The sequence below is a fragment of the Netta rufina genome (assembly GCF_964035555.1).
Source record: "Netta rufina genome assembly, chromosome: 9".
Lineage (NCBI taxonomy): Eukaryota > Metazoa > Chordata > Aves > Anseriformes > Anatidae > Netta > Netta rufina.
In genome coordinates this window covers 10,508,487-10,525,014 of record NC_140132.1, presented here as the reverse complement: position 1 = coordinate 10,525,014, position 16,528 = coordinate 10,508,487, and the positions used below count along the sequence as shown (strand labels likewise).

General features: G+C 46.7%; 2 protein-coding genes across 3 annotated transcripts in view; one reads left to right on the top strand and one right to left on the bottom strand.

Moving 5' to 3' along the window:
- Positions 1 to 9,005: 9,005 nt before the first annotated feature.
- On the bottom strand, positions 9,006 to 9,487 carry LOC311212334 (lariat debranching enzyme-like; the record flags this gene model as incomplete). Its single annotated transcript, XM_084291636.1, has 2 exons — positions 9,006 to 9,204; positions 9,291 to 9,487. 2 exons carry the CDS (start codon positions 9,485 to 9,487, stop codon positions 9,006 to 9,008), a joined length of 396 nt encoding a protein of 131 aa, XP_084147762.1.
- A 2,580-nt stretch (positions 9,488 to 12,067) lies between these two features.
- PPP2R3A (protein phosphatase 2 regulatory subunit B''alpha) overlaps positions 12,068 to 16,528 on the top strand; it is a 50,219-nt gene continuing 45,758 nt past the window's right edge. For both annotated transcript variants that reach the window (XM_084292155.1, XM_084292156.1), the window contains exon 1: positions 12,068 to 12,264. The gene's annotated coding sequence lies outside the window, so the exon portion shown is untranslated. The remainder of the gene's footprint in view (positions 12,265 to 16,528) is intronic.

Genomic DNA, 16,528 nt, shown 5'->3' with positions numbered 1-16,528 from the left:
GATCTGTGCCTCTGGTGTGGCTTATCCGAGTCATAAGCAGTAAATGCTGTAGCAGTGCCAGACTGCCTGAATGCTGGGACATGCTGTACCTTTTGGCCTAATTTGTTACATTTCAACAGCTGCTCGTCTTCGGAGCATGAGCAGAGGCTGGCAGGAATGGGCTTGTGGAAGGTATGACTGGTGGAAATGACTGCTTGCTCTTTATTCCTGTGATTATGCCTCAGAGGAGAGGATGGGCGTGCAGCATGGATCCGGAGCGTTTCTCCCAAGCTTGGCATTTTCACTCTTCTCACTGCTGACCTGCAGATGTACGGTAATCCAGCTGGAGCCAGGCTGGCAACTAAGGCTACCCTGGAGAAACGGATTCTCACCTTAGACAGAGAGCTCTGCCCACAATCTCGGTATAAGTAAATAGAGTAACGTGATACAGATGAGGCACGCTGTCAGATAGGGCAGCAATGAGAAGTATATAAGCCATGAATGGAGGTGTGATAAAGGAAAATATTTTTATTAAGTTAAAAATTCGGGTTAGTCTGCCTGCAGGGGGAATTTCGCCTCACTTGTAAGTTTCAAAGATGGTTTTGGGGAATCTGTAGATGGTAACCTGTCTGCAACTGAAGGAATGCCATCTTGGACACAACTTTTCCTTTCTTTTCTCAACACTTTAATAAGAATCACTTCAATTTGTAAAAAACAAAAATTAATTGGATACTGTTAACACTAACTTAACTGTTTAGAGGGAAAAAATGTTTCTTGCTAATATGAAATTATCTTTTTCCATATAAGGTTATAAACAGTCAAGAGACACATTACTTAATCAAGCTGGCTTTCTGACCTCTGTCCTGAGCCTTGCTAATGATGTGGTTTTGAATCTCTTCCACCTTCAGTGTCTTCTGGTTGGTCACCTTATTTTCTGTCAGCATAACTAAGTAGGGTTTATACTTACAGTTTTTTTTACTTTTGCTTTGTTAAGCTTCGACATGCTTGTTAGTATATTGGGGCCTGCTAAATGAGCTAAGATTAACTGATATTGCTCCCCGTGTCTGTTAGAAATAATTAGTTGGCAAATTATTTACACTTAGCGAGTTATTATGTCAAAAATTGTGTGAGCTTTTACTCTCCTGCTGTCTCCTTTGTATAACTGGAAACCAGTCTCCTGGGACACCTTCCTGTCTGGGCAGTTTCAGTTCCAAGCCTCTATGCAAAAGGAAAGTTGAAGAAAGGTATTCCTGAAAAACTGAAGAGAGTGAAATCTTTCTTGAGGACAGTAACTGCCCCACTCCCACAACTGATACCCAGAACAAAAAGCTTATCAAGGCCCATACGTTGGTTCTTCACAGCAGAGTTCCTCATATACTGGTGTCCAGGGCCCCTGCGACTTGATGCTTGTGAAGGGTAGAGCAGCGCCGGCATGCTAGGTAACCTGAAGGAATCACACGGAGTAGCTCGGTGCTCACTGACCACATCAGTATTTTAGAACAACAGTTCAGCCTCTAGAGCAGAGTTTATTTTCAAGAGCAATTTAGACCATTGTTATTGATACCAAATCTTCTTGAGTGTTGGGTTTCTTTTCCACAGCTGCTGTGAACAGAGAGGTTGTTTTTAAGGTAGAGTTGGGTGTTGTTGTTTTGTTTTTTTTAAAGGTAAAGCTACTGAAACAGAGATTTCCTGGTGTGAAAATTGACTTCTTCAAATCCATATTGACTGCAAAGCAGTGTTACCATCCTGCCGCAGACAGTGACTCTCAGGGTCATGTCTACTTGGAAGCCAGCCTTGATTAGTCCTCCCAGTGCAGTGACCTTCGTGTTTCACTGCATGAATGCAGAAGTCTCGCTTCAGCTGGTGAAATTGGGGGGTCAGAAGCTATTTGACAAGAAAGAGTAAAAGATAAACAAGCAAGTAGTCCACTTGTTATGGATTTCTTGAGAGAATTTGAAGTTCTTTATTAACATTTCTTACAGGAAATAAACTGCCATGCAGTAGGAGTGTAAGTTTTTCGTTAATTAATACCTAGTTAAAGTGTAGGAAGAACTGTCAGTTTTTCTAGTGAAGAGTAATGACTAGAGGAGTCCCAGGGAAATCTGTAGTCAGGCTTGTGTTGCTCAACACAGTTACAAATGATCTGGGAGAGAGACTGACTAATGAAGTGACAGTATATGCTAAGAATTGCAGAATTAGGGTAGCAGAAACAAAAGATGACTGGAGTTGCAGGAGGTTCTCACGATTCTTGGTGGTAATTTTTGACGGAGTATTAGAACAGGACCCCTTGATTCCCCAGCACTTTCTGCATCCGCAGCATCCTTTGATGGGCTTTTCACAGGTTTGCTGCACGCGTGCTTGTTTTTAGCCTGGTTCCTGTAGCATTTATCAATCACCTGCAATCAATCTGCTAATATTTCTTATGAGACTGTATGAAAACTTCAGTCTCTACTAAGAATGACTATCTGCCTCTTGTTTAGTGCTCTCTATGAGCAGGTCTCTGCACATTTCACAAAGGACAATGGCGTCATTGTTTTCTTTTGAAGGAAGTAGAAAAAGGGACAAAGATACGAATTAACCCAGGTGGTTAAGAGAACAGACATTTGAGAATGTCCTAGCTGAAAAACACTGAGCAAGTTTTGGAAGGTGAGAGCACTGTGTAGTGATAGTGTTAATTTCTGAAAGGCAGTTTAAAAAAATCATTTCTGAACGTGGTTCTCATCTGTTGTGGATGTTGCGTGCAGTTTGGGTTCCTTCATCGTAAAAAGAAGTACGTAGCTGAACCAGAAGAGCTGATGAGGGCCTCAGTGAAAAGATCAAATGCATAAAATTGTGCCAGTACAAGAACAACTGAGTAAGCAGGGGCTAATGGTCTTGGAAGAGAGATGGCTGAGGGAGGTGGTGCTGAGTGCTGTAAATTCAGGAGTGCTGTGGATGATATATAAGCCACTGCAGGGGTTGTGCTCTGTTTCAGTACGAGATCTTGAGGTATTGAAGCTGGTGACTGGCCAAATCAAAAGTAGTTGGTGGGTGGTGGAATGTTGTCAGAAGATTTTCTGGATGCAAAAAATTTCTGTGGAATCCAGGAGATGTCCAAGCACATGGGAGAGCAATCCTCTGAGGGCTACTGAACCCAGGGACACCACGCCCAGCTTCATCACTCCTGCAAGCTGAAAGCTGGTGCAAGTCAGCAGAGTGCTCCATGGGACTGCAGAATTTCTTTTCTAATGCTATTCCCTGAGCTTTGGCGTATAGCCACTGCACAAGGGCTACAGCTTTGGCTTTGAAGACATTGCTGTTCCAGACTGTCCCTGCAAATCCTAGAAAAAGCCAAGAGGCGATTTGATCCTAGTGTGTCTGCACCTGCAGGTGAGGAAATCTCTCTCCTTGAAAGCTTTTCTTAAGTCAGCTTCAGAAAGCCTGATAAGTGTTTGCTGGAACCTGATGCTGAACATACTCAAATTGGAAATCACGATCCCTGTTCTGTAGTAAATGTAATTAAGTATTGAAGATCTTACAATGAGCGTATTAAGAGAGATGCTCTGGTTCAAACAGGGGTTTGTCTGACCAGGTCAGATCTGGCCTGGGGTATGAGGGAAGTCAGGTTCTGTAGCCACAGCAGTCCACTGCAGTCTCTAGAGCATGGAAGGACTTGGTTAAACCCTCTTAAAACTAAACACAAGATGCCTTGCTGCAGGTACGATCCTTCATGGATCCACTGTAGCTGAAATGTGTGCATGTGCACCAAATTCCCGCTGGTCACAGAGGCTGAAGAGTTAGCACAGCAGGCACTTCCCATCTAAGTCCTACGTACAAAAAAATAAAAAAGTTGTCCTAGATTAATTATACATGCTGCAATTAAGGATATCAAATATTGTAAGCTTTAAAAATAGGACATAAAGAACAAAGGAGCCAAATGGTTTGGTTTTTTTCCCCCTAAATTTCAATATCGAAGGAAAAATTATGAGTTTTGTATTAAAACAACTTTAGAAGGTAAACTGTGCAAGCGATAGCAATTTGTGAATCGGCTCCTTTGTGGTGGGCTTTGAAATAATTTATTCAAATGATTCATTGTAGCATTTCTGCTGAATTCAGCAGCGCATTTGTTGCAAAAGTAAAAACTAAAAATCCTGCAGCTACCGCTGGTACAGTTCCATCAAAGGTGGAGCATCTGATGTTTTTAATACTAGATTTTCTAAGGATTTCCCTGTGACTACAGAACACTGTATAGACTCCTTGGGGGTCAGGTGAACCTTGTGGACTGGTCTGTTGGTGCCACGGCCACTTGGCCGTGTGTTTGAGCAGAGTCATCGGCTGTGGTGGAGCGGGGCTCGATGCAAGCTCCTCCAGGAGCTGCTGAACTGCACTCTTAAAAAGTGAGACTCCTCGTCTGTTCTCATCTCCAGCCTCTGAGTCTGCCTTTGCACGTGTGCTTTTTAATCTTATAATTTACAGTACTCTGACTTGAGCCTGCTGGGAAGAAGGATAACGATACATCCAAGGACTACTGCTGTTCTGTACTGGGTTTGGGGATTACAGAACCTACACTAGTAGGTGATGAATTCATTTTTTATTTTTCTGGTATTTGACAAAGTACCGAAGACTGGCTGAAAATTGTGCTTTACAAGAAAACACTTTATTTGCCAGCTGTTGTCTTCCATAATCAATATAGTTTGCTGCCAAATCTGCTCTGTTCTGTACACTGTGAACAAATATCAAGCATTTCTGAACAAGGGGATGCAGTTAAGGAGCTTTTTGGCACCACCAGCTCATCCAAGAGGTAGGACCAGACACTTGATCATATAGCTGTGATGATGCTTCTGCTACAATACAGGTGTCTGGCCAAGTGGCAAAGCTGTTGATTTTTCTTTTGGCGGTGGTGATTTTGGTACTTTGACAAAAGCAGCCGCACAGAGTGCTCGTTCCTCCGCCTCTTCCACTAGGAAGGAGCGCGTTTACGAGAGACGCCCATGCCGTGCCGTGGTGCAGAAGGGAAGCTGCTCTCCTCCATACTGCATTGGGGTGGCTTCTCATTTCTGGCTCCTGTTAACATTGATGCTAGCACTGGTGAGAGAAATGAAGGAGGATTTTTGCCTGCTTTGAAACTTTCAGAGCCTGTAGAGGCCTGCTCCGTAGCTTTTTAGATTGCAGTGTGCAAGTAAGCTGAGTGCTGGCTGACAGTCCCCTCGATTACAGCTTGTCATTGTTCAGTTATTTAACTCGAGCATAATCTTTACATGAATAGAATTTCTTGTGCGTTGCAGAGTAACCTTTTATATCATTAGTATCTGCAATAATTTTTTCCCTTGTAAAGTGATTCATGCCTTCTTGCAGATAGGAAAGACATAAAGCATTATTCTGCAGTCGCACAAGAAGCCCTATTCATTCACAGTTTACATTGTGAAACCAATCCTGTATCCTCGGGGTTGGAGCTGGTTTCGTGGCAGCAGTCCTAATTACAGAATCTGTCTGCAGCGTATCTGAACTGGGGGCTGCTCCAGAGTCGCAACTGGAATGAAATGGCGGGCTGAAAAGGAGGAAGTACGAATTTTTCTTAATGCACTCAGGCTTTCCATTGTTGCTATTCATAAATCGTAGGGTTTAGTCACCAACTCAGTCCCAACAAAAGGCCATTCAAGCTGAGTTTGAGACCAGATTCCCAGATCTGGTAACAGGAAGGAGCTTTTCTAAGGTTTTGTCTTGAGCGGGTTTACATGCTGGATCCTGTTTGATGCATAAGTAAAGCTGTGAGCTGAGCATGTGCTAACCCTGGTCAAGTAAAGCCGGTAAAATGTGAGAAAAACAGTTTCTCCTCCGCATCCCTAAGCAGTTGTGCTGCCTGGATTGCTTTTGGTTTTTGGTCTTTAGCTGGAGGCAAGCACCCAGCACCTCGGATAACCTTAGAGTGTTTGTGCAGACAGTGAAAATAAGGCAAGTAGTGATCACCGAGAAGACGCTAATCTGGTTGAAAAAAAAGAGGATATCAGGTTCTTAATATTCATTCTTGGATTACTTCTTTCCCTGACATGCAGCAGTAAAAGGTGCTGAAGACATCTGAGCACAGAGGAGGAGGTAGTCTTGCCTTAGCCTTGACAAGTTGGCGTCTGGATTTTGTTGATTCCCGAATGTGATAGCACCACAGAAATAGACAAATTGGAAAGAGATTAGAGAATGCAGCAAGCGTGTCTGAAGGGCCTGTCTTGTTCCAAAGCTGAAGGGGCTGACTCTCCCTAACAAGGCCAGGCAGTGGCTTAGGGCATAATCACTCAATCGTTCTTCTTGCCATCTCCGCTTCCCAAGCAAATGTAAGCTGGTGCCAGGCACAGTTTGAATTTTGAAGTTGAACTGAAGAAGAGTCAGGTTAGGCAGGGAATCTGGGAGACCTCTTCCCCAAAGAACTCCTTGTGCAATAACCGTGAGGACGTGGAAAGCTTCAGTGCTTGAAGACGGTTTAAAGGGTTGGAGAAACTGCCCTAGTCCCAGGGCAAGGAGTACAGTGTAGGGGGAGATCACCCTTGGACTGATACAGGAGGAGACAGTGAGGTTGAACAAATTATCCTTCTAATTAAGGAATAACTTCATTAGAATGCAACTATTTCCCAAATTAGGTATAACTCAGACTCTTCTTTAGTGGAGAAAAGATTGTGGAGTAGGGAAGTAGGAGAGAGGAGAGGATGAGCAGAGAGGTGACAGAGGTCTGCCTGATATGCCGCACAGGGGAGAGAGGAAGGAGCTCTGGAGAAGTCCCATGTTTTTTGGGGAGTAATATTAAATCCTCTTCAATTCTGCTGCTCTGATGATCTCTGCTTTCTCTAAAAGTATACGTTCTCTTTCAGGAAATGCCAGGCAGCTTGGCTGTAGTTGGTGGAGACTCAGAAAAGAGCAAGCTGCAGCCTTGTGTCTCAAAGTGTCAGACAGAAGGACTCGTGGAGTCCAGGGATGGTTAGACTTCTTGGAGTCATGGAAGCATGGGTTTTCCTGTCTGAACAAAGCCCGCTAAGTCTTATAAGATGAACACCTTGGTGAGCCAATAGGACTTCTTAAACTGTGGCTGTGATTCAGAGAGGCATTAAGCACACCTGATTGGGAAGCCTGAGAGTCAGTGACTGCAGGGCGTGGAGTCTTATTACCTGGCCTTGTGCTTGGTGGGATAAGGACCCCGGGGTTCAAAAACGGCTCTGTTTACGCCCTTTATCCCCTGACTCAGGGCTGTGGCTGGGGCACACCCCATACCTCTGATCATCCCTTTGGAAGGCCCTCCTGTGCCTGTGGGGCTTTGGGGTGGTGCCAGTGGGTGTAGGAAGGAGCAGCGTGGGGCAGGCACAGAGGCGGCTGTGAAGCCGGCCCTGGCACAGCAGGCAGGTTGGCCGGTGGTGCTCGGTGGGCAGGTGGCAGCCTGTTACAGATACCAGCGTGGTAGCTGGAGCAGTTGCTAGCTCATCTTGAACGCAATCATTGCAATGTTTTATATAATGCACGGAGCAAACCAGGAGGGTTTCTGCGTGCAGCTCTGCCTAACTGCAACGGGCAGACATGACGCATTTGGAATTCCATCAAATAATCTTAAAATCGTTTCTTCTCACCTTCAAAGTAAGGATTTAAAACAGGTAAAATGGGAACATTCATCAGTCTTGTGCCATCCTCAGTCCTTAATTAAAACACTGAACTTGAAGGTGCTTCCTTTTGTATCCATCCAGACTTAAGAGCTAAGGTAGGTGGCAGTAACGTGCATGGAGGGCAGTCCTGTCAGATGCAGGTCTGGCCTTTCACGTGGTGCTAGGTGTTTACCTTTGAAAACACCAAAGAAACATGCCGTGCAGTGTGGTTTAACCATGTTTTGTGAGATGGATTTCCGTGCAGGAACAGGGGGTGCTCAGAATACCATTGGGGTGGTTTAATTTGATTATCGATGTGTTCTTGAAAGATACAGTAATGTCTAAAATGTAAGATGCTTGAGTCTGGAGTTTTCTATCTTTTAATAACAAAGTTAGGCAGCCTTTTTTCTTTCTGGTACAATTTTGACCATCATGATAGGAAATACAGCTGTAAGTGACTGTGTTAGGTGTAAAATTCCCAATTCCTAGTTTTCACAGCCTTAATTTCTATACAATTGTTACGTTCTGCTCTTGGTCTCTATGCCAGCAGCCTATTAATGGGTTGTAGGAGACTTAAAAAACAGTTATTCTGCCTTAAAATATTTTGCCATGGTCCCAAAGACCTTGGTGAAAGCCTAATGGAAGCCAACGTGGCCTCTACAAAAGGCCACGCATTCTTAGAGTTCATCTGCTTTGCTCCAGGCTGTTTGCAGGGTTTTATAATCCAGAGTGTTTGGAAATTCTGACAGCGCTTTTCTCTGCTGCTCTCTTCCTTATCATGAGAGGGTCTTGGAAAATGGAAGCCAGAAATTCACAACATGATCAAAATGTTTTGCTCCATTAGAATTAAAGGTAATGTTTTGTTCAGTCTGGAGAGGAAAAAAAGCGAGTGTGGAAAAAAAAAATCAATGAGTGGTTAAAATAGAGCTGTTAAAACAGCAACACACAGACAGCCTGTGTATAAATATAGGCTAGCTCTGTAGCAGTGTTCTTATATGGTAGATTTGAGTGAAGGGAAAATATCAGCCTACTCGCACTGTCTACGAGCCTGAATGTTGGTTGTTAAGGTCTGACGCCATTTGTTTGCTGTCAGACAAGGCTGCATGTTACACGTGAGTCATAATGACTTTTCCTGTGTTTTTTTGTAGGGACCTACCTTACCAGTGTGAGAAGAGGATCTCACAAGCATACTGTGGATTTTTTATCTGTACATGCTACTTGATTATCATCTATCTTTTAATGATTCTCTCAAAAAGAGAGAAGGATCCAAGAAAAACCATTGTCTTCTACTTGAGAGCTGGCTGAATTTTATGACGCCTTTTGGAGATTCTACCTGGACCCTTAGAAACAGAGCAGCTCGGGCTGCATCTCCTGATCAGCAAAGCTCTCTGTGTGGAATACAGTAACCAAGTTGCCTTCAATCGTGCCTCGTCACGGCGGGGCCGGGGAAGCGGCCGGGGAAGGGGACAGGGCAGGGAACCGGGCCGGGAGCCGGCCGAGCCTACCCAGGTAGTAGATGTTGGGCGCCACCCAGCCGCCGTAGGGCAGCTCCTGCAGGTGGTTGGAAGCCTCGTGGTTGCCGCCGATGAAGACGGTGAGGACCGGAGCCTTCTTCTCACCGGAGTAGTACCTGCGGGGACACGACAGCTGCGGCGGCGGGGCCGGGTTGGGCCGGGTCTGGCCGAGCCGGGCCGGGCCGGGCCGCGCCGCGCTCACCGATAGAAGCTCTGCATGTGGCGATACTTGGCCGGCACCGCCATGCAGCGCAGGTCCGCCTCGTTGCGCACGGCCTGGAAGTCTCCGCAGCAGAGCAGCAGGTCGGGCCGCACGCCGTGCCGCCGCTGCAGCAGCTCCAGCGTCTCGTACAGCTTGTCCAGGGCGCCATGGCAGCACCCGGCCACCGCCACCTTCATGGCCGCCGCCTCGGCACCGCGCACGCGCCGCGCCCGCCCAGCGCGCCACGCAAAGTGCGTACGGCGAGCGGCCCGCCCGCTCGCCCTCCGCGGAGCGCGGTACGCAGAATGCGTAAGGCGAGCGACCCGCCCGGGCAGCCCCGCGCTGTGGAGAGCGCCCAGCTTCTCGTCCCGAGGGGCGGCGAATCCGTGTCAAGTAATAAAACCGCTCCAAGCTTTTTCCACTGTATTATTTTTTTTAAACAATCTTGAGGGATTGAATAACGTTATGATCGCATAGTTAAGCGTTAACTTGCTGCTCCATACCCTGTAATCATGGAATGAAGCGGACATTCCTGTTCCCCTACAGCGGCAAATACCACACGCCAGCCTCTTTCCATACTCAGAAAGTAAGTGTTCTCTTAACACATCTCATAATTTCACAATATTGGGTTACTGTGTGTTCTTTGGGGCTCTCGTCCAAGTCCAGCTGGGATGAAGGGAAAAATTCTCTGAGCCTTCAATGCCCACGAGTCCTTTGAGTAAGAACACAGCAAAGTGCTCGGAGGTGTACCCAACCCTTTCAGTAACTGTTGCTGAAACTTACCCAGGTGTTGTGTGAGAGCTCGGTCAGCTCATCACATCTCCTGGGAAGGTTTTCCAGCTTCTCTGAGGACAAGCAGCAGCCCTTCACATTTGCCACACCTCAGACTTCCTAGAAGGGTGCAGGTGAAAGAGAAATGTCCATGAGTCTCTGGAAGATACCGACTTACTCAGAATACACCATCCTGGGCAGCTCCCCAGGACTGCCAGGAGATGCCTCCTTGCTCCACTTCCTACAGCCAGCCAGGTCTTCACTTTTTCTTTCCCGAGACAGCCCTACCCTTTCCTGCCTTCCCAACCATGTCCACAGCCAGTCAAGGTTAACTGACACTATAATTGTAATTCTTGGTTTTGTTAGTTCTGGCTCATTTCTCATAATCCATGTGCCATTTATCCCCAGTAAATTGGTGTACAGCTGAGTCTGCAAGGGTTTTTTAGATTTTTTTTTATGCTGTAGCATTTTAGTATTTTTGCACTATTCATTATGCATCTTAACGTACCAAATTTATGTGTGGATGTTGACTGAGTAAAACCGCTCTGAACTTTCCGCAGCAGTCAGACCACAAAGGGAGGCAGTCACACTACTATTTACAGGGTAAGTAATGGCAAGTTAATGCTTAACTCTTTTATTGTTATTATGTTCAGTCATTCAAGACTGTTAAAAAAAAAAAAATGACTGAAGTGCAGCCCACTTCCACCACATGACTAATACTCCTTGGGTTATGGATAGGGTTTTGCAGTGGCCATTTCCTTGCCTGGATGTGGCTGTGCACATCTCTCATGGCTGCATGTCCAGTCCTACAATGGAGGGCCTGCACTTCTCTTAAGTGACCAAATCCTGTCCTGTGTGAGAGGGGAAGGAACTACAAGGCCACAAAAAGAGTCCCAAGAAACAGGTTCAGATCAGTGGGTTGTTTGGGTGTGAGGTATTTGCCCTTTAGGCTGTTGCCTGCCTATACCAACCTGTACATTGTTTGTTTGTTTGTTCGTTTTTTTTTCCTGAGCTGACAGTGGTACTTTAGAGCCATAGAAGTAGCTTGGTTTTTATATCTCCAAAGAGATTAAAAAGAACAAAAGGTATTCTGAGGGGCTGGGGATGACAGGATTGCATCCCTCACATCTGAGAACAGAATGGGAGAAACTTGGAGACTTTCCTGTCAAACACTTGCTAGCACTTTTAGAAGGTACCAAAATGCACTTAGAAGATACTAAAGTGAAGAGAAAAGCAAAAGGGAGGTATGTTTGGCTGACTTTTTGGGAGGAATGGTGTGGCTGAAAAGAGGTACAAGGGGGAGGTGGTGAGAGGGTGACAGTTTATGTGCTTGTGAAGGAGGGGGAGATTTAATGGAGGTGTGAAAGGGGAATCAGAGGTGTTCCTGCTGAGGCTGAAATGTCCCTGTAAGCTGTGAGGGAGTGAGGTGGGCTAGAGGGTTGGTACGTATGTGCCACAGAAGGAAGAGGGTGCTGCAACCAAACAAGACTTCAGAGATCACCTGAGGAGAAAAACCCATGAGGTTGGCCTAAACACCACCAGACTTACCTGCAACGACGTTTGGGCGTCTTGGGGGGCCTCCTCCCCCAGCATTGTCTGGTAACTGCGGCACCAAACCACGACCTGCAGCACACACACCGCCAGCGCAGGGCCGCCCGCTGAGGAGCGGCGGTTGCGGGCGCCCTGTGGCTCCCCTGCCTCTCGCTTTTCCCCCTTCCACAGGCACCCAGCGCCCAGCACGCCGTTTTGCTGGTGGGTGCCAGCAGCCTAGAGCCGCAGCGGGCTCCGCTGGGTTTTTACAACGGCTGAGGAAAAAAAAAACAAAAACAAAAAGCAACCAGCAAGCCGCGGAGGGGGGCGGCGTGCGGAGAGGAGCGGGTCGCTGAGGCGAGGAGGAGCCGAGGGCGGGAAGGGAGGGCCGCGTCCTCCTCCTCCTCCTCCTCCTCCTCCTCCTCCTCCTCCTCCTCCTCCTCCTCCTCCTCCTCCTCCTCCTCCCCGTCCTCCCCTCAGCGCGGGCAGCGCCATTCCGCCGCCTGCCCCTCACAGCCCGGCCTCGGCCCGCAGCCCGCAGCCCGGGGCCGCCCGCCCGCCCTCCCGCCGCGCCTCCGGGGCGGGGACCCCGCTGCGCGGAAGGGGCCGGCGGGGCCGGGCAGCACGAACGACGCGCCCGGTGCCGGCATGGGACGGGGAGCTGCCCGGGCGGGTAGGTGTGGCGGCACCGGGGGCCGAGCGGCCGCCTCCCCTCAGCCCGGCGGCGGGGCGAGGGGGGCCGGGGCCCCGCGTGGGGTCTGCCCGCAGCGGCGGCGGCGGCGTCGAGGCGGCCGGGGAAAGGAGCGGGGAGGCGGCCGGGGGCAGCCCGCGGGCTTCGGGGGGTCCCGGGTCGCCCAGCTTGGAGGCGGGGAGGAGGGGGAGCCCCGGGGTGCAGGAGGGGGGCAGCGCAGCCATCGCCCCGCGGTGCCGCTGCTCCTTCCCCTGCCCTGTGACCACCCGCCGGTTGCCCCGGGACCCTAGGGTGCCTCTGGACCTTTGGTCTCTCGTTCCGGGCAGCTGTTGGTACGTGGTCAGGAAAGCAGGGTTTGTTTTTTAATTATTTCCTAGGAAGCCAGAGAAAAATTGCCCGTGAGCGAGAAAGGGAACGGCTTTGGCTGCTAGGCTCCTTGGTTCGCTGGGAGGCAAATCCAAGATTAAGTTGGGCATAAACTTGTAAAAATGTGATTGAATAATGGAATAACTTACTGAAGGATGTGTTCCTGCTGGAGTAAGTCTCTCTGAAGGTCATTGCAGACTGTGCTGGTCCCAAGTAATGTAAATATTAAGTCCGGGACTAATTTTATTACCTCTGTTCTTCACACTAAAGAAGGAAGCCCTGGAAGATGTGCTGCTCTGTGCCCTGATCTCCCTGGGAAAGGCAGGCTGGCAGTGCTTGGGACTCCCTGTCAGATAGTCCCCAGGCTGTTTGCTGCTGAAAGGCTGCCTCAAAGGCCGGCTGTGTTTTTGTTGGGGGTATTCTCATGGCTTTACCTGGTAGGATCTGATGCCTGCTTCAAGAAATAAACTTTCCAGGCATTTCTTTAAAATAGCTCTCTTTTCTTGATTATTTCTTGTGACTCTCTTGAGCCTGGTTGGTCTGTTTTCAAATGTTACAGAGAGGGAACTTATTCTCGTGAAAACTATGAGGAGATTGACGGTACTGTTAGACTTCACTTGGTTTTATAAAGTTATTTAGTTGATGTCCGCTGGATTCTGAGAAGTTGAAGCAACAATTAATTGTATTTAAAATAACAGAGTTAAAAGTCGAAGTTCCCTGATGGCACGTGGCCAGTTTCCATTACCCAGACCTTTGCAACCACCGTTATGTGTCCTATTATTTTGTACCCACGATTTGCACAGAGGCACAGCATGGAAGGTACCTGTGGTTAAAACTCCTCGGTGTAAAGTTAACTGATACGTGACTGCTGAGTCCTGGAGAGATGCACTGGTAAAGCATGTTTCAGCTCCTTCAGCTGCAGCCTGCGGAGTAGACGATGAGCGTTGTGGCTCAGGCAGTCCAGAGGTTGCTGTAGTGGAGCCCTGTGCTCAGACACCCCCTGTCAGTAGCCATGGAGGTGTAACTATAATGATGCACACTGCAAGTTGGTTTTTCAATATATTTTTTTTTCTGTAAGTACCTTTCTCCATCCTTCCTGCAACCCACAGAAAACATAACTTTGAACAGTAACTCTGAATTTGGGATATCTTGGTAAAGTACAGAGGTTCTCTGGAGTTTTAACTCATTTTCTTTGTACAAATGTTTGCCGATACAATCTTAAATGAGCACATGCTATTTTTTCCCCTTGCAACTAGGTTTTCTCCTGTTATACAGAACTGTACTTCTCTGAAGACTAAATTAGAGGTTGGAACTTGTACTCCAGTTCTGGCAGAAACTGGACAGTGAAGTTGAACTGTGGGAGGAAATGGATTTTCTTATTTGTAGTTAAGGCAGTTAAGTTCTGTCTTACAGGACTGGGTTCATGTGTGTTACAGGACAAGCTTCTTCCCCCAGACTTTACAGTTGTGTTTGCCCTCCTGTGTAGGTCTTTGGATCTGATTTGCAGAGTCTCTGTAGGGGCAGTTGCAACGGGAGGTGCTGTGCTTTGACTACGTGAAACGTTCTGTAATGCCGCGTGCCTTTAGCAGTTCAGGCAAGGCACTGAAAATTGATGTATTCCCTTCTTTGCCACAGTTCTTACTGGGTAAAATGAAGATAATGCTCCCTCATTAGTGAAAAGTTGTGGAAATAAGGTAATGTTTAAGAAGCATTTAAATACTATACTGATAAGAGAAATTAATCACTCTGCAGACTAGCATATGAACAGGATGTAGTAAGCGATAGCTGAGGTCATACATGTAAGCAAGCTTGTTAACAATGACTTCATTTTAATAAATATTCATTTATATTCATGAATATAAACATTGCTGTTCACTGAAATTAGATTATGGGATTCTCTGCACTTGGTAGGCTTTCAGCTTCTTCCGCGTATCGCTTGTCTTTTTCATCTGCTTCTTTTTAAACTGAGAGAAATGAATAGAAGTTCTTTCTGGGTTTGTTTTGTAAAGCTCCCTGGGTTAGTAAAGATACAGGGGAAACAACTTCCTCTGCCTTGCTGAGAGGTCAGGCTGAAGCACCCTTGGTTTTCCTTGGTGGAGGGAAGGGGATGGAAAAGTTAAGCTTCCTTAAATTACTTGTTGCTTTGATCACGCTGATCTGTGCCTCTGGTGTGGCTTATCCGAGTCATAAGCAGTAAATGCTGTAGCAGTGCCAGACTGCCTGAATGCTGGGACATGCTGTACCTTTTGGCCTAATTTGTTACATTTCAACAGCTGCTCGTCTTCGGAGCATGAGCAGAGGCTGGCAGGAATGGGCTTGTGGAAGGTATGACTGGTGGAAATGACTGCTTGCTCTTTATTCCTGTGATTATGCCTCAGAGGAGAGGATGGGCGTGCAGCATGGATCCGGAGCGTTTCTCCCAAGCTTGGCATTTTCACTCTTCTCACTGCTGACCTGCAGATGTACGGTAATCCAGCTGGAGCCAGGCTGGCAACTAAGGCTACCCTGGAGAAACGGATTCTCACCTTAGACAGAGAGCTCTGCCCACAATCTCGGTATAAGTAAATAGAGTAACGTGATACAGATGAGGCACGCTGTCAGATAGGGCAGCAATGAGAAGTATATAAGCCATGAATGGAGGTGTGATAAAGGAAAATATTTTTATTAAGTTAAAAATTTGGGTTAGTCTGCCTGCAGGGGGGATTTCACCTCACTTGTAAGTTTCAAAGATGGTTTTGGGGAATCTGTAGATGGTAACCTCTGTCTGCAACTGAAGGAATGCCATCTTGGACACAACTTTTCCTTTCTTTTCTCAACACTTTAATAAGAATCACTTCAATTTGTAAAAAACAAAAATTAATTGGATACTGTTAACACTAACTTAACTGTTTAGAGGGAAAAAATGTTTCTTGCTAATATGAAATTACCTTTTTCCATATAAGGTTATAAACAGTCAAGAGACACATTACTTAATCAAGCTGGCTTTCTGACCTCTGTCCTGAGCCTTGCTAGTGATGTGGTTTTGAATCTCTTCCACCTTCAGTGTCTTCTGGTTGGTCACCTTATTTTCTGTCAGCATAACTAAGTAGGGTTTATGCTTACAGTTTTTTTTACTTTTGCTTTGTTAAGCTTCGACATGCTTGTTAGTATATTGGGGCCTGCTAAATGAGCTAAGATTAACTGATATTGCTCCCCGTGTCTGTTAGAAATAATTAGTTGGCAAATTATTTACACTTAGCGAGTTATTATGTCAAAAATTGTGTGAGCTTTTACTCTCCTGCTGTCTCCTTTGTATAACTGGAAACCAGTCTCCTGGGACACCTTCCTGTCCGGGCAGTTTCAGTTCCAAGCCTCTATGCAAAAGGAAAGTTAAAGAAAGGTATTCCTGAAAAACTGAAGAGAGTGAAATCTTTCTTGAGGACAGTAACTGCCCCACTCCCACAACTGATACCCAGAACAAAAAGCTTATCAAGGCCCATACGTTGGTTCTTCACAGCAGAGTTCCTCATCTACTGGTGTCCAGGGCCCCTGCGACTTGATGCTTGTGAAGGGTAGAGCAGCGCCGGCATGCTAGGTAACCTGAAGGAATCACACGGAGTAGCTCGGTGCTCACTGACCACATCAGTATTTTAGAACAATAGTTCAGCCTCTAGAGCAGAGTTTATTTTCAAGAGCAATTTAGACCATTGTTATTGATACCAAATCTTCTTGAGTGTTGGGTTTCTTTTCCACAGCTGCTGTGAACAGAGAGGTTGTTTTTAAGGTAGAGTTGGGTGTTGTTGTTTTGTTTTTTTTAAAGGTAAAGCTACTGAAACAGAGATTTCCTGGTGTGAAAATTGACTTCTCCAAATCCATATTGACTGCAAAGCAGTATTACCAT